The sequence below is a fragment of the Apiospora aurea genome (assembly GCF_038362705.1).
Source record: "Apiospora aurea strain CBS 24483 chromosome Unknown utg000008l_segment0_segment0, whole genome shotgun sequence".
NCBI classification, from domain to species: Eukaryota; Fungi; Ascomycota; class Sordariomycetes; order Amphisphaeriales; family Apiosporaceae; genus Apiospora; species Apiospora aurea.
Window position 1 is genome coordinate 4,166,915 of NW_027117395.1, and position 16,445 is coordinate 4,183,359.

Consider the following 16,445-nt stretch of genomic DNA (forward strand, 5'->3'; position numbering starts at 1 on the left):
GCGACGCTCCGGATTGATCCCCGCGCGGCTTAGTTGACGACTGTCGTCTCTTTCTCGAGACGACCACACCTAGTGAACTCCTGCTTAACGACCAAATATGAGTACTAGTCGCGACTCGACATCAAGGCTTCGTCAGACGCTTAATCCCCTACTGACGACTTCGCTTGGCGGGACGTATGGCCAGCACACGCCCCATTCCGCCGTCTCGGTGTCTTCGCCGTATGCCTACTCGTCAACCCACACTTCTTTAAGTTCCGTACAGCCATACAATCCTCAAGAATGGGCGCCATCTCCCGCTGTTGGCCCCGAGCGGACACATCAATATACCCCACCTGAGCCGCCTCAATGTAAGTCGATCGGATCATGTTCATTTAAACGCTTGCTGGATACTGATGTGCCGCCAGCATCGCCACTCCCACCTCCTCCCTATTCTCCACCGCGTAGCCAGAGGCCCGTAAGTACGGCATTTGAGTCCACACCAGCAAATATATCGGCCCCGCGCGTACCTGCCACCAATTTGCATAGGCCGTCGCCGGAACCGCCGAATAGTCAAAATTTCCCACCACCACCCAACTCCGGTGGCCGGGGTGCGTCGCGGGAGAGGCGTTTTGGCCTTCCATCGTTTGGGAGACGTCGGGAAACTGCTGAAGCCCAGACCCCACCAGATACTCATCAACATGCACCTATTCCTAGGCCACAGCCCCTCACGTTAAACATACCACGCAGACTTGAGCGATCTGACACAGATTCTTCCGCGGTTCCACCGAGCGCGCGGCGGGCTGCATCGGCAAGCGCAGTCGAAACGCCAACGTCTGCTCGATCACGATCCACATCGCAATCAAGATGGGAGCCAGGTTTGCCGCTACCGCCCCCTCCACCGGGGCCACCTCCATCAACTTCCAGGTCTCAAAGCTTGAACCGGACAACCGAGCCTATTGCATCGCCACCCACAAGGCGACCGGTCCCCGAGGGTATCACAGCACTCGGCCCTGTGCCGCCTACGCCAGCAGATTGGATCGAACAGGACCGCCAGCCGAAAGGCAAACAGCCTCAGCCTGTCTTGAACATCGATACATCGGGTGCTGCTAGTTCTTCGTCCCCACAGCCTCTCGAATCCGCTTCGGCTTCCAGTTCTGCGGGTGGCCAACTCTCGAGAAACGGTGCTGTAAGGCTTGAGAAGACTCTGCGTGAAAGACGAGCTGAGAGCCGCACGAGACCTGGTCCCATCGATTCCGGTGGCATCATTCAACCACTATCTGATATCGTTGTTCCACATGGCACTCACCCTGCTCGGCTCTCCGGGCACAAAGTTCCATACAGTGGTGGGCGGACGGGCCAAGATACACCAGGCACAGGTAGTCGGATTGGTGAACACCGGATTGATTCCCACCACTCAACGCCGCGCCGTTCAGCTGGATTACCTCCGGAGACTCCCACCCCGCCCTTTTCCCCTTTACCACACAAGATGTATCCCATAACACCCCATACTCATCCAATGGCACCCAAAGCCTTGCCAACACCGCCTCCTCAAAGCCGCTCCGCCTCAAGCTCTAGCATTCGACCAGATTTGCTGAATTCAACAGGGAGTTTGGCGGGCATGCTTTCCTCAACACCCGTGACCAAGCATGCCGTTGTCAGTCAAACGGCTGACCAGTTCTGTACTGCGTCGATTGAGCGCTTCCAAGCCTTTGCCCGACACGAGGCAACCGCAGCTTCAGATGCTGACCGAGTGAAACTGTTTGCTGAGTTCTTCGTCAATGAGTCCAGGGTCCGCCGAGAAAGATACAATTCTGCCATTGGGGCGATGGGCTCCGAGATTTTCGACTTGACACGAGATCTATTCCGTCCTATGCGGACCAGGAGGGACTCCGACACATCTCAGACGAGCGAATGGGCACCTCAAATGTCAGAGTCCAGGTCACACCGCAATTCTATGAATTCTATCTTTGGGCAGGAAGCCGTGCAGCAACAATCGCACTCTGCTCCCGCCTCAGCCAGTATCCCTGTTTCTCCAATCAGCGGTCCTTCTAGCAACACTAACTGGCAATCAAATTCGAACTTCATGCCCTCGTTATCGCCCATTCTCAGTATGAGCATCAGTGAGGCTGCTGATGAGTCCAGCTCTCGCGGACGGACGGCAAGCCGCTGGTGGGAGGCCGACTCCACTGGCGATCAATCGCAGCGGCTCGAAAGATCCAAGCGAGAATCCAAGTACATGGGTGTGCCAAAGGAAGCTCGCGAAGCTCTTCAATGGCGCGATGGGCCAAATGACGGGGCTGGTCCTGCTAGCTCCAACGTTTACGAACCATCCAGCGAATATCCACCGGAGAAAGTCGGTTGGCACGAGGCAGAACAATCCCAAACTCCGCAACCATATAGGAGGTCTTTATTGTCCCTACCGGCATCTACGCCGAACACGCCAAGCCCGTCCCATTTGGATGTCTCTCGCCTTGTAACGTTGCCGCCACCTTACCCACGTCACCATCCCGCTGTTAACAATAACCACCCTGAATTGACCTCCATCCGTACTATTGTACGCTCTTTGAGCGATATGACACAGCTTCAAGAGACTAAAGAGCACTTCAAGCAGGACAGTCAGAAGATCCGAGAGGAGGCTGCTGAAGCAGCCAGCCAACGACGGCAGGCCCTGCGTGTAAACTTGCAGCAAGAAATCAACAGTGGCAATATGTCATACGGTGAAGCCGCTGCTATCGAAGCTGACTCGAGTGAGACAGAGCAAGTACAGGTGAAAGACCTGGACAAGCAAGAATTTGAACGTTTTCAGTCAGAGGTAGTCAGACCCCTCAACGAGATGCTTACGACACGCATCGCGAAGGCCACCTCCCTGTTCAATGAGCTGCGGTCTCGGCTTTTCGTTGATACGCACGCCTCAGACCCAAACCTTCCTCAAGAAGAAGGCGACGAGCAGCCTGAGTTGCTGGAGAAGCTGACACTTTTGAAATGGATTTTTGAGGCACGCGAGTCATTGCACAGGGACGTATATGACCTCTTGAGTGATCGCAATGACCGATACCGCGACATAATTGTGACGCCGTATCAGCAAGCGGGTAATGAAGAAAAAGCGGCTACTGCTATCAACTTCTTCGCCAAGGACGCGGCGACGCGGCGCTTAACGTTCGCAAACGAGGTACTGCAGCGAACCTGCGAGTTCCGAGACGTAGTATCCGAAAACGTCGAGCGCGGCGTCGACATGCAGCTCAATGCCTTTTGGGATATTGCGACGCCGCTCAATAGTCTGCTGGAAAAGATCCCACCCGTCGTCGACGAGCGCTTCCACGTCCACATCCCACCAACCGAGTACGACGAGACGCCCAGCTACCACCAGCACCCGCTGCAGTACCTATTCAGTCTCCTGCTCCATGCCGAGAAGAGCACGTACCAGTTCATTGAGAGTCAGACCAACCTCCTGTGCCTGTTGCACGAGGTGAAGGAGGCCATCTTGATAGCCCGGTCCAAGGTCAAGGAGGCCGAGGGCCGCGAACAGCATGTCGTGGACGACGAGCGACGCCAGGAGCAGGAGCAAGAGACCGATGATCTCAAGGAGAAGGTGCGTGTCGTCCACGATCAGTGGGAGGGTGCGCTCGGTGACGCCATGACCGGAGTTAAGGAGAGGGTCGGCGAATGGCTGTTGAGTACTGGCGGCTGGGACGAGAGCCTCGAAGACGGCGGTGTTGGCGGGTGCTGAGTAGTTGCGATGCCGAGAAGAGATGAGAGAGGGACAGGTCGATTTGCAGTTTCCTGTTTTTTTGATTTCTGCCGGTCGTCGACTCCAAGAGAAGACTGACTTGACCGGCTCACTACATGCGATACCCCTGTTGTTGAAGACTGACCTTAACTGTCTTGCTTGAAGTACGAACGGATGAATGTCTGGATACGGATGTAGAAACCCTTTTACTACTGTTGCTGTTAGATTGTAGGCGCTGTTGGGCATCTCAGGATCATGGGATGGAAGGTCTTGTGCACTATCTCGTCAAGTTTATATATTGGATAGCTCCTCAATCTCCTATCATTCTTGCACTGTCCGTCCAATGTGTGCGATTGAGCTTTGGAACCCGAAAGTGAATTCGCTCAGGTCCGTCCTCCTACTGATCGAATCTGGTTCCTTGCACACCGTAACGAATCGGGGCAGCCAATCATGGTGACATGAATAAACATGATGTGCTGGAAGCCAGTAACCAGACGGATCGTCCTATCCTGTGTGTTCCGACCACCATGGGACGCCGTTGTGTGGATCGTCCCGAGCCCTCGACCATATGGGATGTTTACCATCGGGACCGGACCTTAGATTAAAGTTGCCTCATCTTATATGTCCATTGCAGCTGGGTCTCGGTAAGCCCCGGGACTGCCTATCTTGTTACGGCCTACTTGCACGCACGTGGCGGTATATATAAATCGATCCGTTGCTGGAGACCAGCTATCAACAGGGATATCCTGCGCTGTAACTCTCGAGGGCTGTTGGCGGCGTATCATTCGTGTAAACAACTGGTCGAGAGGATGGAACTGTGGTAACGTAACCGGATTACGACAATGGAATGCGTCGTCGTCAAATAGGGTAACGAGACACGCCTCAGATAATCTCCTTATCGGGTTCTTTCGCGGGCTTGCTGTGCTTTCCGAAGTTATTCTGCATGTGGGATACGACGAACTGACTCGAACTGTTGTTGGGTTGTGATGTTGTGATCCGCCCGGTGGGGGTCGGTCATCCTTACCACCCGAAACTGAAGGCAGTCGGACCAGGTGATCCTACGAGAGGTGGTCAAAGTGCGTAAATATGGCTTCAAAAAACCCCGAAAGGCTCGAATATTTTTCTGACAATGCTTCAATGCTTCCAGTTTTGGGAGTCATGAAACACGCAGTCGTTTATGCTTAAGTGACATCCCGAGCTTCTCGAGACCACAGCCAACCAAGCGCACTAACTTACCAGCCGGTCCGATTTTCGACCCATAGGCTCCATACGTCGCCCTCAACCGAGATCCAACCATGCGAATCGCATCAACTAGATGGGTACTTTCGATGGATGCCGATGCCGCGCGGCATTCACAGGAATCGGGTGAGTTTCAAGTTACGTACCATATGTCCTGAGGCCAATTCCCCATCGTTATCGAAATAGGGGAAACAACAATTGCATCGCATCGCACGGCACACCAGGGTATGGCTGTAGTATTATGGCTTTTGCAATGGTCAAGCATTGAGACCAATATTCAATTGAAATACAGTGTGTCGCTAAATCTTCGTATAAAACGCCCTTGCGCGACAGGGTGGGAAATTTCCCACGCTGGGGGGTTCCTTCATGGTATCATGTAACATACAAGCCAGCTCTTTCTTACAGAGATATTCCTTACCGACTCCCCGTTTCTGGTATATGAAGTATAAATGTTCTTCCTCTGCTCCTCTTGTGTTCATGTTCTTCTACAGAGCCATGGCCACGACGGCGGCAGCCAGACCGGCACCGACCATGTTGCGGCCGGCGGCAGCAGGCGTAGGGGTCGAGGTCGAGGCGGCGTGCGATGCGGTGGCGGTGATGTCGCCGTAGACCGAGGTGGCCTTGGCGCTAGCGGTCGACAGAGCGCCGCCGATGGCGGTGGAAGCGCCCGAGGCGAGGGAGCTGACGGCAGAGCCGACTTGCGCGCCGCCGACCTTGGCGCAGATCTTGCCGGATAGCTCAATGGTTTCTAGGTAGAAGAAGGCAGTCAGTAAGCATGGCGCTTGAGAATTGGCGATTGAAGGCGATCGTATCCCCGGACTGCTGCCTGCGCGGCAAGGGAGAGAGTCTAAAACAACGGGTAGAACATACTGCTCATGTCATCGTCGATGCAAGCGATGATGCAAGGAGCGGCCTTCGCGGTCAGGTCCTCGAGCTTTCCGCACTGGCACTTGTTGTCGCTGGCGTCGCAGCCGATCTGCTTGGAGGCGTCGTCCAGGCACTTCTTGGTGCAGGCCGGGATCTGGGCGACAAGCTCCTGGATGCTCTCGGCGGCGGCGAGAGCCACGAAGGCGGAGAGGACGATGGTCTTGAACTGCATGTTGATGGATGTGCTGGTGGTGGGTATCAGAAAAAGATGGGTGTTAGCTTGAACAAGACGCACGAATCCACGGACTGTAGATGTATGGAAATAGTAATAGATGATGGAATTTTGATCTATGGCAAATAAGGAGTGACGAAAGATAAAGGGACCGAGCTGGAACAAGACTAAAACATGCTTCTACTCAGCCTACTATTTAACGAACACGAGTGCGCAATGCGCAGTAAAGGGTGACCCATGGCAGAGGATGATAGGATCCTAGGATCCATGGCCCTGGTTGGTCGGATTCGAACTCGTCGAATTGGGATGTGATGTGATGGTGTTTTGGGGGAGCTAGTGTTACATCTTCGTTTACCCGTTCAGGGGCTCCAGTGTCAGGGTGTCCCCGCGTAGCTGAAGACGGTGTAGCGTGGTCCTCCTGTGGCTGATCTTAGCTCTCTTTCCAAGACCCTTGTTCTCTAGGCCTGCCTGCCCTGGACTAGGTACCTACTACTCGGACTCTGGCCTTGGCGTTATACTTGGCAAAATCTATTTCCTACTTCGCTTGACCCGACACTGCGGGCGAGTCACCAGATCAATCCCACCACTAAAACAGCCAGTCGCCATCGGTACAAGAACGGGAAAATGTATCACTATCGCATTTCTTAACGTGTCTTCCAGTTTATACAGTAAGCCATGCGTTTGAGTGATGGGAATCAACTGCATTGCTAAGATCTCGCAAGCTCGGAGGACTCTAGGTCAAAGTGCCGACTTCATGCTAAGCACACCCCAAATGCTTGGTCCAATTGACGAACCCCTGTCTTAAGTCACAGAAAGCGATGATCCAGCTGATGTGCCACTCCAGTGTTCACTGCAGTTCAGCCCCTCGCCTTCTCATCATCACCGACTGGGCTGATTCGGCGCCCTCTCGTCTGGCGCGAGTAACGTTGGTCAGTCCGTTGTGGAAGAGGCGGTGGCTACCGGTGGCTAGTTGGCATTGGCATAAAGAATATGCTCTTGATGGACATGATGGCGGTAGGTAAAATGGCAGTATTCGAGCAGCACTTCATCTTACAGTGTACACACCAGTGGAGACTTCGTGATACCCCTTCTTCCCAACCTTGAAAGTTAGATCGCTTCTCCATTCTTCGCCTGTCCTGATCTTGTTCACTGCATTTTGGATGGTATACTGTGGCTGCCATCCCAGTTCCTGTATGGCCTTGGACGAGTCATAAACCCGATCGAGCCTAGGCAAGAACCGCCACCCTTTCTTCTCGAAGGTTTCCTTGATACCTGGTACACACTCGACGTATACCTCCTCGGCGTCGCTGTCCAGTCGTTTCAGGATCTCGGGATCGTTACCAAATGGAGGCGGTGCGCTGATGACGTACTTTGCCCAGTGGAGTTCCTGAGCCTTACGCATGGCGCACACGCATGCCGATACAACATCGGCGATGTCAACGCGCCGGTATGCCAGCTCCAGCAGTTTGAGGTTTTCGTCGCCATCGCCATCGTCGCCACCCCCTACGAGGGCGCGCCGGTCAGCGTCGTCATCTGCCTCAGGAAAGAAGCGGCTCGTGCGCAGCACCACCACAGGCAGGCCCGTCTGCGCCTGCACGAGGCGGCACATGTCCTCGGCCGCCACCTTGGTCACGCCGTAGATGTTCTTCGGGATCGGCACCACGTCCTCGGTGATCCAGGCGGCCGGTTCTCCGGGCCGCGGGCTCAGCGCACGGCCGAAGGCCGACGTGGTCGACGTGAAGACGAAGGAATCGATCGCCTTGTTGCCATTCTTGGCGGCGGCGGCAGCTTCCTCGAGGAGGTTCAGCGTGCCGGTGATATTGACGTCCACGAAGTCGGATTTGCTGTGGGAGTCCACGTGTGGTTTGTGGAGCGTGGCTACGTGCAGGATATGCTGGATGGAGGGGTACCGGTTGAAGAGCGATGCGACAAAGTCACGGTCGGCGATAGACCCTACATGGGTCGTGGTCTCGGAAGCGAGGATATCAATGCCAATCGGCGTGTAACCAAGCGATGGAAGCGAAAGCATCAGGGCGCAGCCTAGATGCCCTGCCGAGCCGGTTACGAGGACGTTGGGGTCGCCCATGACTAGCTGAAAGATGCTGCTGCCCGACTACATACCTACGGCAGGTAGGTTAAACGATTTGAAGTCGTCGCAATATGGTATTAAGGTTGCATCGTGTTTCTCAGCGAGTGGCTGCTAACTTAGGGACTCTGAGTCACCGACGACCCGGCCAAGGCCACCAACTGGCGATGTTTTAGCGTACCGGCCCCCCCCTACCGGCTGCATGCGTCCCGTTCACCCAAAGCATCGCGCAATTCGTACGATTAACACAGCGAATAGCTATTTTGCAACTGCATGAGATGCACAGTTAGATTCCATCATGTTGCAGATATCGCAATCTCCGTGTATGCTTTAGCAGTAGGTAAGTAAGCAGTACCTGGTACCTATAAGTACATGTAGCTGGATGTTTCATGGCGAACCCACAAAACCGAACGGGATCGACCCGCTGACACCGGCTTCGAACATTTGAATATAAAGGCCCAAGATAGAAACCCATCAATTGAACGGGCTCCAGCTAACAGCTTCGTAGTGGTTCGGGCTCGAGCTGCCCGGGTTGAGTGCTTCCGCACATGATCAGAGATCGGTTCGATTCGCCAAGGCTTTCCGTACAAGGAGCCGGCATGTCTGTGGTCAATGGCATGTAATGCCGAGAAATAAACGGAGGCACTCCACACAGCCAACCCTTCCAAACTCATCGGTCTTGTGCCTGGCGCGCGCGCTGTCAGCTCGCAGTTCGCAGCCTGTCAGGCCCTGTGCCGCGCTCCACCATGGCTTAGCCCATTGCTAATGTTACTGTACAGTAGCACAAGAAGGAACGGAGAGCCCGTCCAGCATCAATTATGGCTGCCTGGGACCCAGCACTAACGCGGTGGGGATGATGCCCAGACCAAATTTGGCTGGCATTCCAGAAATGAGGGAAGGCGGGAGTCGCACAATGCCTATTCAGGCTTACTTCATGACGATACGCATTCCCTCAATCTGACCTACTACATGTATTTCTTTCCCAGCCAGATGTAGCCCCAAGCGAACGATGCTAGGACCACCGACCAAAGGGCCAACTCAGGTACTACGTGCAGCTGCAGCCGCCGTATTGGGTAGCCTGATCTCCCACCACGTTGCAACTAAGGAGACCGAACTCCACTCCGAGTTGCTGTGCTGGATTCTCCTTCCGCTCTTATCCCGAGTCCAATGGCCGCAATCCGGAACGGGACGGCTCTCCAAACCGGTATTGGACGGTAGACCCTCTGCTGCGCTTCCGTCCTCGGGCTTGCTGTGGGTACTGGCTTTCTGCATCAGTCTCGCAGCTGTCTGCAAATCGGAGAATGGCGAGGGTGAGCTGCAGGTTGGTCATCTTCCACCCGGCTGGAGACATATCAAACTCTAATTGCACGATACCCTGCAGCCGCTACTGACCCCGTTACTTCTGACGCTGCAAGGACACTATGCTGTCGCGGCCCTCTCACCTACCCTTGGCAGCACGAAAGGCCATGGCCATGACACAGGCACACTTCAATCGAGAGTCTATGGTGCAGTTGTCGTGTCCGCAATCGCCGTCCTGAGCTTGCTGCGATGGGATCTGAAGGGGATAGCCCTCCATGCTATCCCTCTGGCTTCCCTCTACTTTGCCTACACCATTCTCCTGCGAAGAGCGAACGGCTCCTCGTTGCGGAATGGGAACCTCGCAAAGTTCACCACAAGCCTTTCTTTGAGGACAGCTTTCATCTTGAAAGCTCTGGTTTCACTCGAGGTGCTCCTCCTCGGCTTCCCCACTGTCGCATTGAGAAGTGTCGTCTTGGGTGGTCTCGCTAAGGCTGTCTTCTGGCATTTCGTAACCCAGACAGTGAGTATAGCCACTGCGCTGCATTCTCGATAATGGCAATAAGGCTGACATCCTGTGACAGGCGCAATCCATGACATGGTGCATCGCCCCGGCGATCGAGACGTTCGGTATCCTGGCAAGCCGCACCGCATGGGCCCAGTCTTCAGAACTCCAGGCGCTCGTGCAGATCGTTGCTTCTGTTCTTGCCCTGGGTCAGGTCCTTTACATGCTTCCGCGTCATGTGAAAGCCAAGTCTTTTCTCTGGCTTCTTATGCTTTTCCCCATCATTCAGCTTATAGAGGATGCATATACTGCCCGGACAACACGATTGCTGGCACACCAAAGCTTTGATTATTATCATGAACACCCAGTTGAGGCTCTCATGGCTAATGGTAACGAGGCCTTCCGTGGGCTCTTACAGCGACAATCGCAAAACTATACGGCGGCATGCGACGAGTATCGACGTCGCTACAAGATGGAGCCTCCTCCTGGATTCCAATCATGGTACGAGTTTGCTGCGTCGAACGATTCGCCTATCATCGATGAGTTCGACAACATATACGACTCAATCGCTCCGTTCTGGGGTATTGACGGTGCTGAAGTGTCCGAGAAGATGACGGAAGCATTCGACATGGCGAACAGCGAGCTCTGGCTTTGCAGCGTGTCTGGTGCCAGCGCGGAATTTGGCTGTAGCCATCCATTTCGCACCCATGACCGACACATGGTGGCGACATTTAACAAGCTTCTCGGCGGTCTTTCGGGCAAGCTTCCTGACGTGAGGTTCTTGGTGAATCATTTCGACGAACCAGCCGTCCTTCTCCCACCAACTAGTGGTCAGAGTCCTGATAGGACTGACTTGACTTACTTGTCCCAATCGAGTACGTGGGATGCACTCACGAAACATTGCAAACTCGGTCGAGATTATGGGAAACACCCAGTCAGCCGGGGAGTTCGAACCTATGGACTCCCCTTTGTCCACGATATCGAAGCAGCCAATGACATATGCAAACACCCTGAGTACAGTTCCATGCACGGCCTCTTAGTGAGTCCAACGTCGTTTCGCCTGATTGAGGGCTTGGTTCCTGTGATGTCAACTGGCTCGCTCTCGACCATGGGCGACATTCTGTTCCCAAGCCCTGCCTACACAGACGACGAGTTCCGGTACAACAGCGCAGGCGACATTGATTGGGAGGATAAACAGAATAATTTGTACTGGGCAGGCTCGACCACAGGCGGCTATGTTAGGGAGGAGCACACGTGGAGCCAGTTCCACCGTCAGAGGTTTGTCATGGTAGCGCAGAACCTAAGGGACCGTGAGAACATTTACCTCCGCGCAAGCGAAACGGGCGTGGTACGGCCCGTGGCGTCGGGCTTTCTAAACCGCCGCCTTTTCGACGTGGCTTTCACGCAGATCTTCTCGTGCACATGGCGGCAATGCCGCGACCAGCGGCGTCGCTTGGACGTGCGGCCCTGGGCTGACCGGGATGCGCCGCTGCGCTCGCGGCTCGCGTTCGACCTCGACGGCAACGGCATCAGTGGGCGCTTCTACCGGCTTTTGGCGTCACAGTCGGCGCCGCTTAAGCAGACGCTGCTACGCGAGTGGCACGACGAGCGCCTTGTTCCCTGGGTGCACTACATCCCCGTCAGTCAGGGGCTCGGCGAGTTGCCCGAGCTCGTCCTCTACCTCACCTCCACCGAGACCGGGCAGCAACGGGCCCGCGAGATTGCCGATAACGGCCGCAACTGGTTCCAGAAGGCGTTTCGTGAGGTCGACTTCACGATCTACCTATACCGGCTGTTGCTCGAGCTGGCCAGGCTGCAGGACCCGGAGCGCAAAGCTACAGTGAAAGACACGCCGTAGGACCCTAGGAATACTTGGATTAGTGTTTTGACACCTAGACTAGCAGGACAAAGTAGCTTTTATGCAAGTTTTCATTAGCTTCACTATAATGTATTTCTCTTTATGCTGATTTCGCCTTCTCGCAAACACCAAAATGCCTCTCTGAACTCATTGAAACTATTAATACAAACAACACATTGCGATAACAAGCAGGTCTCATAAACTCGAGTGATTTTTATGAGATCTAAGAGAACCTGCCTAAAACTTCAATGCATTCCCAAAGCAACCAATCTCGATCGACGATACCAGTTATGCGTCCTGATCGCTTTCGTCGGGGTCCTTGGATGGATCATGGACTTTATTATCGATGCCAACACGGTATGGGTTAACATAGACCCTTGAATCGACGGGCTTTTTACCGCGGCCAGCTTTGGAGGCCACGGCAGCATAGGTTGGTGGTTGACTGCGGGCGAACGCCTTCCTCTCCAGCTCCGCCTGCTCGGCGTGGAAGCGCCTCTCGCGCTCGCGCTTGTCGCGCAGGCGGCGCTCGGCCTTCTGGTTCTCGATCTGGCGCAGGATCTTCTGCCGGTGCTCCGCCTCGCGCTGCTTGTTGAGCCGGTACTCCTCGGCGTGCTTCTGCTGCACGCGCTTTCTGTCGTCGAGCGCCTTCTGCTTGTCGGCGCCGGCCTTGTCGTCGCTGTGGCCCTCGATGGGGCCCGATACTACCGGCTTCGAGGAGGGCGACGGGGGAGAAGCGGGGGAGAAGGAGGAGGAGGAGGAGGAGGGTGTCTTGGTCCTGGCCCCGGCTGTGGTGTCGATGTCGAGGGGGCTTGACCCGGGCGACGCCGACGCGGGCCGCCCCACATGGCCGAGGTGTCCGTGTAGCCGCCGCGGATGAACTCGTGCGGCGTGTTGCGGATGAGGTCGTTGCTGAAGCTGTTGCCGTTCTTGGCGGAGTACGGGTTGCTGCCGCCGAGGTTGCACACGAGGCTGAAGTCGCGCTGGTCCCGCGGCACCTGGTCGTTGTCGGGGTGCATGCCGACGTAGCCTGCGAGCTTCCAGGGCTGGGGCTCGCCGTTGTCCTTGTCCTCGTCCTCGTCCTCGGCGTGGAGACGCATCTGCTCCTCGACGAAGGCGTGCATGGCGGTCTCCGGCGCGTACGCGCCCATGGTCTTGCGGAGGCGGTCCAGGGCGTCGTGGGCCGCGAGCGCGGTCTCGCCCTGGCCGCCGAGAACGACGCGGTCGAGGCCGCCGGCGCGCTGGGCCTCCTGCAGGACGAGCTGGGCGACGTAAGGGGCCGAGGGGCCGAGCTCGAGCCCCGCGGCGGCGCAGTCCTCGGGCGTGAGGTTGGCCCAGTGCTTGGGGTTGGGGCCGTTCATGATGGGGTGGCCGCCGCCCTCGCCCTCGGCGTCGAGGTGCAGCTTGGCGTGGGGGAAGACCCAGCGGACCGAGGGGAACTGCAGGCGCAGGGTCTGGCCGTCTTGGGTGCGCTTGGCGGAGAGGACCTTGGTGCGCAGGGACTCGGGCTCGGTGGCGGCGGGGTGGCGGTGCAGGAAGATGACGGTGTGGGTGTGGGGGTGGCCCTTCAGGGGCTCGACCACGAAGGGCTTGGTGAGGGTCTGTTGGAGAGCCATTGTTGAGTTTTGGTTGGTGAGATAGTGAAGTGAGGTTTGGTTTGGTTTGGGTTGATGTTGGGTTGTGCAGTGATGAAGCTGTGCAGTAATGAAGTTGTGCAGTGATGGAGTGATGGTTTGGTTGAGTTTGGTTTGGTTGTCTGAAGGCTCTGTTCCTGAGGGCTCAATACGTGATGAGTAGATAGATGTCTGATGAGGAGGAGAGAATGTGAAAACTGGCAGGAATGCTGTCAGATTATATATCTAATCCGATAGGGAACGGACAAAGACTCTAAATTGCTGTTTTGCTTGTATTCAATCTCCGTTGCCCTCAGTGATTGATATCTGCCTACCTGCGTTAAGTAAGTTTAAGGCTGCTCCGGTTTCCAGGGAGTTAAAGTAATGGCTACCCCGTACTTGATCCAGAGTCATAAATAGGAAAACGCTCTCCGGAATGCACAATAGATTAATGCTGGTTATTATTCAGTGTCCTTGGGCGAAGTTTCTCGAACAATAAGCTAGTATACACAAGTTGAGTCTAGAATGGTCGAGCATCGTAATTTTATCATACATGAGCACATTATTTCTATTGCCATCAAATAGCACAGTTCATGAGAATCTATACGAGAGCTTATCCAGTTTCTGCTCAAAACATACAATCACATCGCTGCATTCAACCTCTGCGTAGCAAGCACTCCTTTCTCCATAACATTGGGTAGTCATGCAACATAAGTGGCATCATGACCACTTGAACAGCATATAATAATCTCCCAAAGGTAATCCAGATCATCTAGCATTGTTCCAGCAGTCTGAACGAAGTCTGACTCATAAATTCCAGCATCGTAGAAACATATCTCCGACGACACCCCCCAAGGACGAGTTCAGACTCTAGTCTGTAATTCTTTCCACTCCATTTTCCTACCCCATACTCGCCACAATATTCAGGACGCCGTGTAACCAATCCGGCTGTTTCGGCCTCACATGGCTGACCCGGACATACACTCGGGGGTGCGTTGACATAAGATGCCACTTGAGTTGTCCGCAGGGTAGATGATATGTGCTTTGCGAGCTCCTGGATACTATTTATTGCCAGAAATTCGTCTACAGTCTACCCGTCAACTATTTTTATAATTATTGCGATGTACAAAACCTCACACGACTTAGGAGGAGACTAAACGCGTTTCTGCCCAACTTCTCACCGTCGTATAACTCTGATGCTGGGACAGATTTGCCCTCGGGCACTCCAACATACCGGGAAATTACAATCTGATAGTGCGTTTGGCGCATATATCCCTAGAACCCGAGTTTGGTCCATGAAGGTCGTTGATCTTGTCCGTATCGTGTAGCGAGCAGGAAGCACCCGCCCTTTCTCTTTCGCTGAAATCATCTGCAATACATCGGATGATCCATCGTCATAATGAGGACTTCTTGTCGTATTTCTAACCCGAAGTCCAATGGCTTGCCGCTACGTGGGCTTGCCTCAATGGCTCTCTAGTGTTCGACGGGTGCTCGCGGAGAATATTCGGGTGGGTGCGCTTCCTGGCATGCAGTGTAATATATTGCCGTTGGAGCTGGTCTTTTCTCTTTATTTTCGTGTCCTTTTTGATGGGCTTATAGCATCGCTTGTCGTCCTCTCGGCTCCATGATTTCCTTTTTACCTACCTTTTCAACTGCGTTCCTCCCTGTTCTGTAGCCTATGCTCGATGCTTGGTAGAAACCGTTGGGAGAAATGGAGACCGGTGTGATATGAACTGCAGATGTACGGTCCAAGCCGGTGTTCATTGTACAAAGGTGTGGACGATTGATTTCAGTCGGCATACGGAAATTAACGAGGTGGTTCGTTGTTGGATGGACAGGATAGAAACGTTAGCTTTGGAATATCGCCCATAAATAATACTAGTGGGCTCCTGGACCCCACTAGCTGCGTTGGGCACATGCAAAGTCCCGAATATGGAAACGCTCGAATCATGACGGTTCCAGAAAAGCCACTCTCCTGACTCTTGGTAGCGTTAAGCACTTGGCTGTTTAAGACATGCCTCTCTTGCCCACGCGGTGCGGGCTTAGTATCCGGAAGGGCCGCTCCTGTGTGTTGATGGGAGGCGATTTGCTGCATGTCTGTCTGAGATGCTGTGGAAAAGGTTTTGCGCGGGCTGCCGGCAGATGTCTCGGCGGTGTACTTGTATGTGCATGCACGTAAGATTGATTAGCTCACATCAATGGCCCGGCACAGCGACGCGGCGCCCGGCGTGAGTCACTAGCCTGCCTGTCTACGTGTAGTGTTCTTGGTTTGGGCCGTTTCCTCGAGTTTTCTTATTATCATCCATGGTCCTTCCTTTTCTTATGGCTTGCGATATCTGACTGGTTCTAGATAAGTCGCGAGATGGCGCCAATAGGAACATGTCTTCCGTCAGCGACCCGCATACGATGCTTGCGCAATTTCCAATGTCTCGCTCCGTCGTAAAAGTGTACCTCCTCTCAATGCCAGGCTACTTGAGTCCGCTTTCATCAGATCAGGTGTCGGTACATGTGAATTGGCCAGAGAAGAACCAAAGAAAGTACGTCGATAAAAGTTTGAAGTAGAGTTGATGTCAGGAGGTACTGTGCGCCTTGTCTCCACCCGAAGGTGCCGCAAATGCAGGCTGGGATGAGATGCTTATGTATGTACTTCTTGCAGCTCTTGAGCTCCCAGCCGGCTGGGCACATGGATGCCATCTGATCTGCCTCGAGTCGAGATTGACTTTGCCGTAGGAACTATTGTTGTTCCTGCCTCAGCATCACGGATCCTTGGCATGAGAAAGATGCCAACTCATCTCAACGATGTAGAGCCCCATCGTGGCTCAATTATTTTTGAATTATTAATGCGATACTTTGGCTCCCATTGCCCAAGCCGACCGTCCGATGGACCGACTGCTTGGCTCCCCGGCTAGGCTAGCGGAGATAGCGGATGAAAGACAGTGTGCCATAGGTGCCTTTTTTAGGCGTCTTCAGGTGCCCCAGCACTGGAGTCCATGACGATGGAGGGACCACTCAAAGAACCCAAACTTCCAGCAGTGCTCCACACAGA

At 54.5% G+C, this 16,445-nt stretch overlaps 5 protein-coding genes across 5 annotated transcripts; 2 read left to right on the forward strand and 3 right to left on the reverse strand.

Moving 5' to 3' along the window:
- Positions 1-97: 97 nt before the first annotated feature.
- On the forward strand, positions 98-3,706 carry PG986_012753 (uncharacterized protein; the record flags this gene model as incomplete). The annotated part of the gene is made up of 2 exons (XM_066848975.1): positions 98-347; positions 405-3,706. 2 exons carry the CDS (start codon positions 98-100, stop codon positions 3,704-3,706), a joined length of 3,552 nt encoding a protein of 1,183 aa, XP_066695671.1.
- A 1,724-nt stretch (positions 3,707-5,430) lies between these two features.
- Positions 5,431-6,044, reverse strand: PG986_012754 (uncharacterized protein; the record flags this gene model as incomplete). Its single annotated transcript, XM_066848976.1, has 2 exons — positions 5,431-5,693; positions 5,816-6,044. The coding sequence occupies 2 exons, from the start codon at positions 6,042-6,044 to the stop codon at positions 5,431-5,433; spliced, it is 492 nt and encodes a 163-aa protein (XP_066695672.1).
- Positions 6,045-7,089: 1,045 nt separating this feature from the next.
- Positions 7,090-8,130, reverse strand: PG986_012755 (uncharacterized protein; the record flags this gene model as incomplete). The annotated part of the gene is made up of 1 exon (XM_066848977.1): positions 7,090-8,130. One exon carries the CDS (start codon positions 8,128-8,130, stop codon positions 7,090-7,092), a length of 1,041 nt encoding a protein of 346 aa, XP_066695673.1.
- A 1,009-nt stretch (positions 8,131-9,139) lies between these two features.
- PG986_012756 (glycosyltransferase family 90 protein) lies at positions 9,140-11,789 on the forward strand (the record flags this gene model as incomplete). Its single annotated transcript, XM_066848978.1, has 3 exons — positions 9,140-9,451; positions 9,512-9,949; positions 10,011-11,789. 3 exons carry the CDS (start codon positions 9,140-9,142, stop codon positions 11,787-11,789), a joined length of 2,529 nt encoding a protein of 842 aa, XP_066695674.1.
- A 288-nt stretch (positions 11,790-12,077) lies between these two features.
- PG986_012757 (uncharacterized protein) lies at positions 12,078-13,402 on the reverse strand (the record flags this gene model as incomplete). Its single annotated transcript, XM_066848979.1, has 2 exons — positions 12,078-12,574; positions 12,619-13,402. The coding sequence occupies 2 exons, from the start codon at positions 13,400-13,402 to the stop codon at positions 12,078-12,080; spliced, it is 1,281 nt and encodes a 426-aa protein (XP_066695675.1).
- Between the last annotated feature and the right edge of the window lie 3,043 nt (positions 13,403-16,445).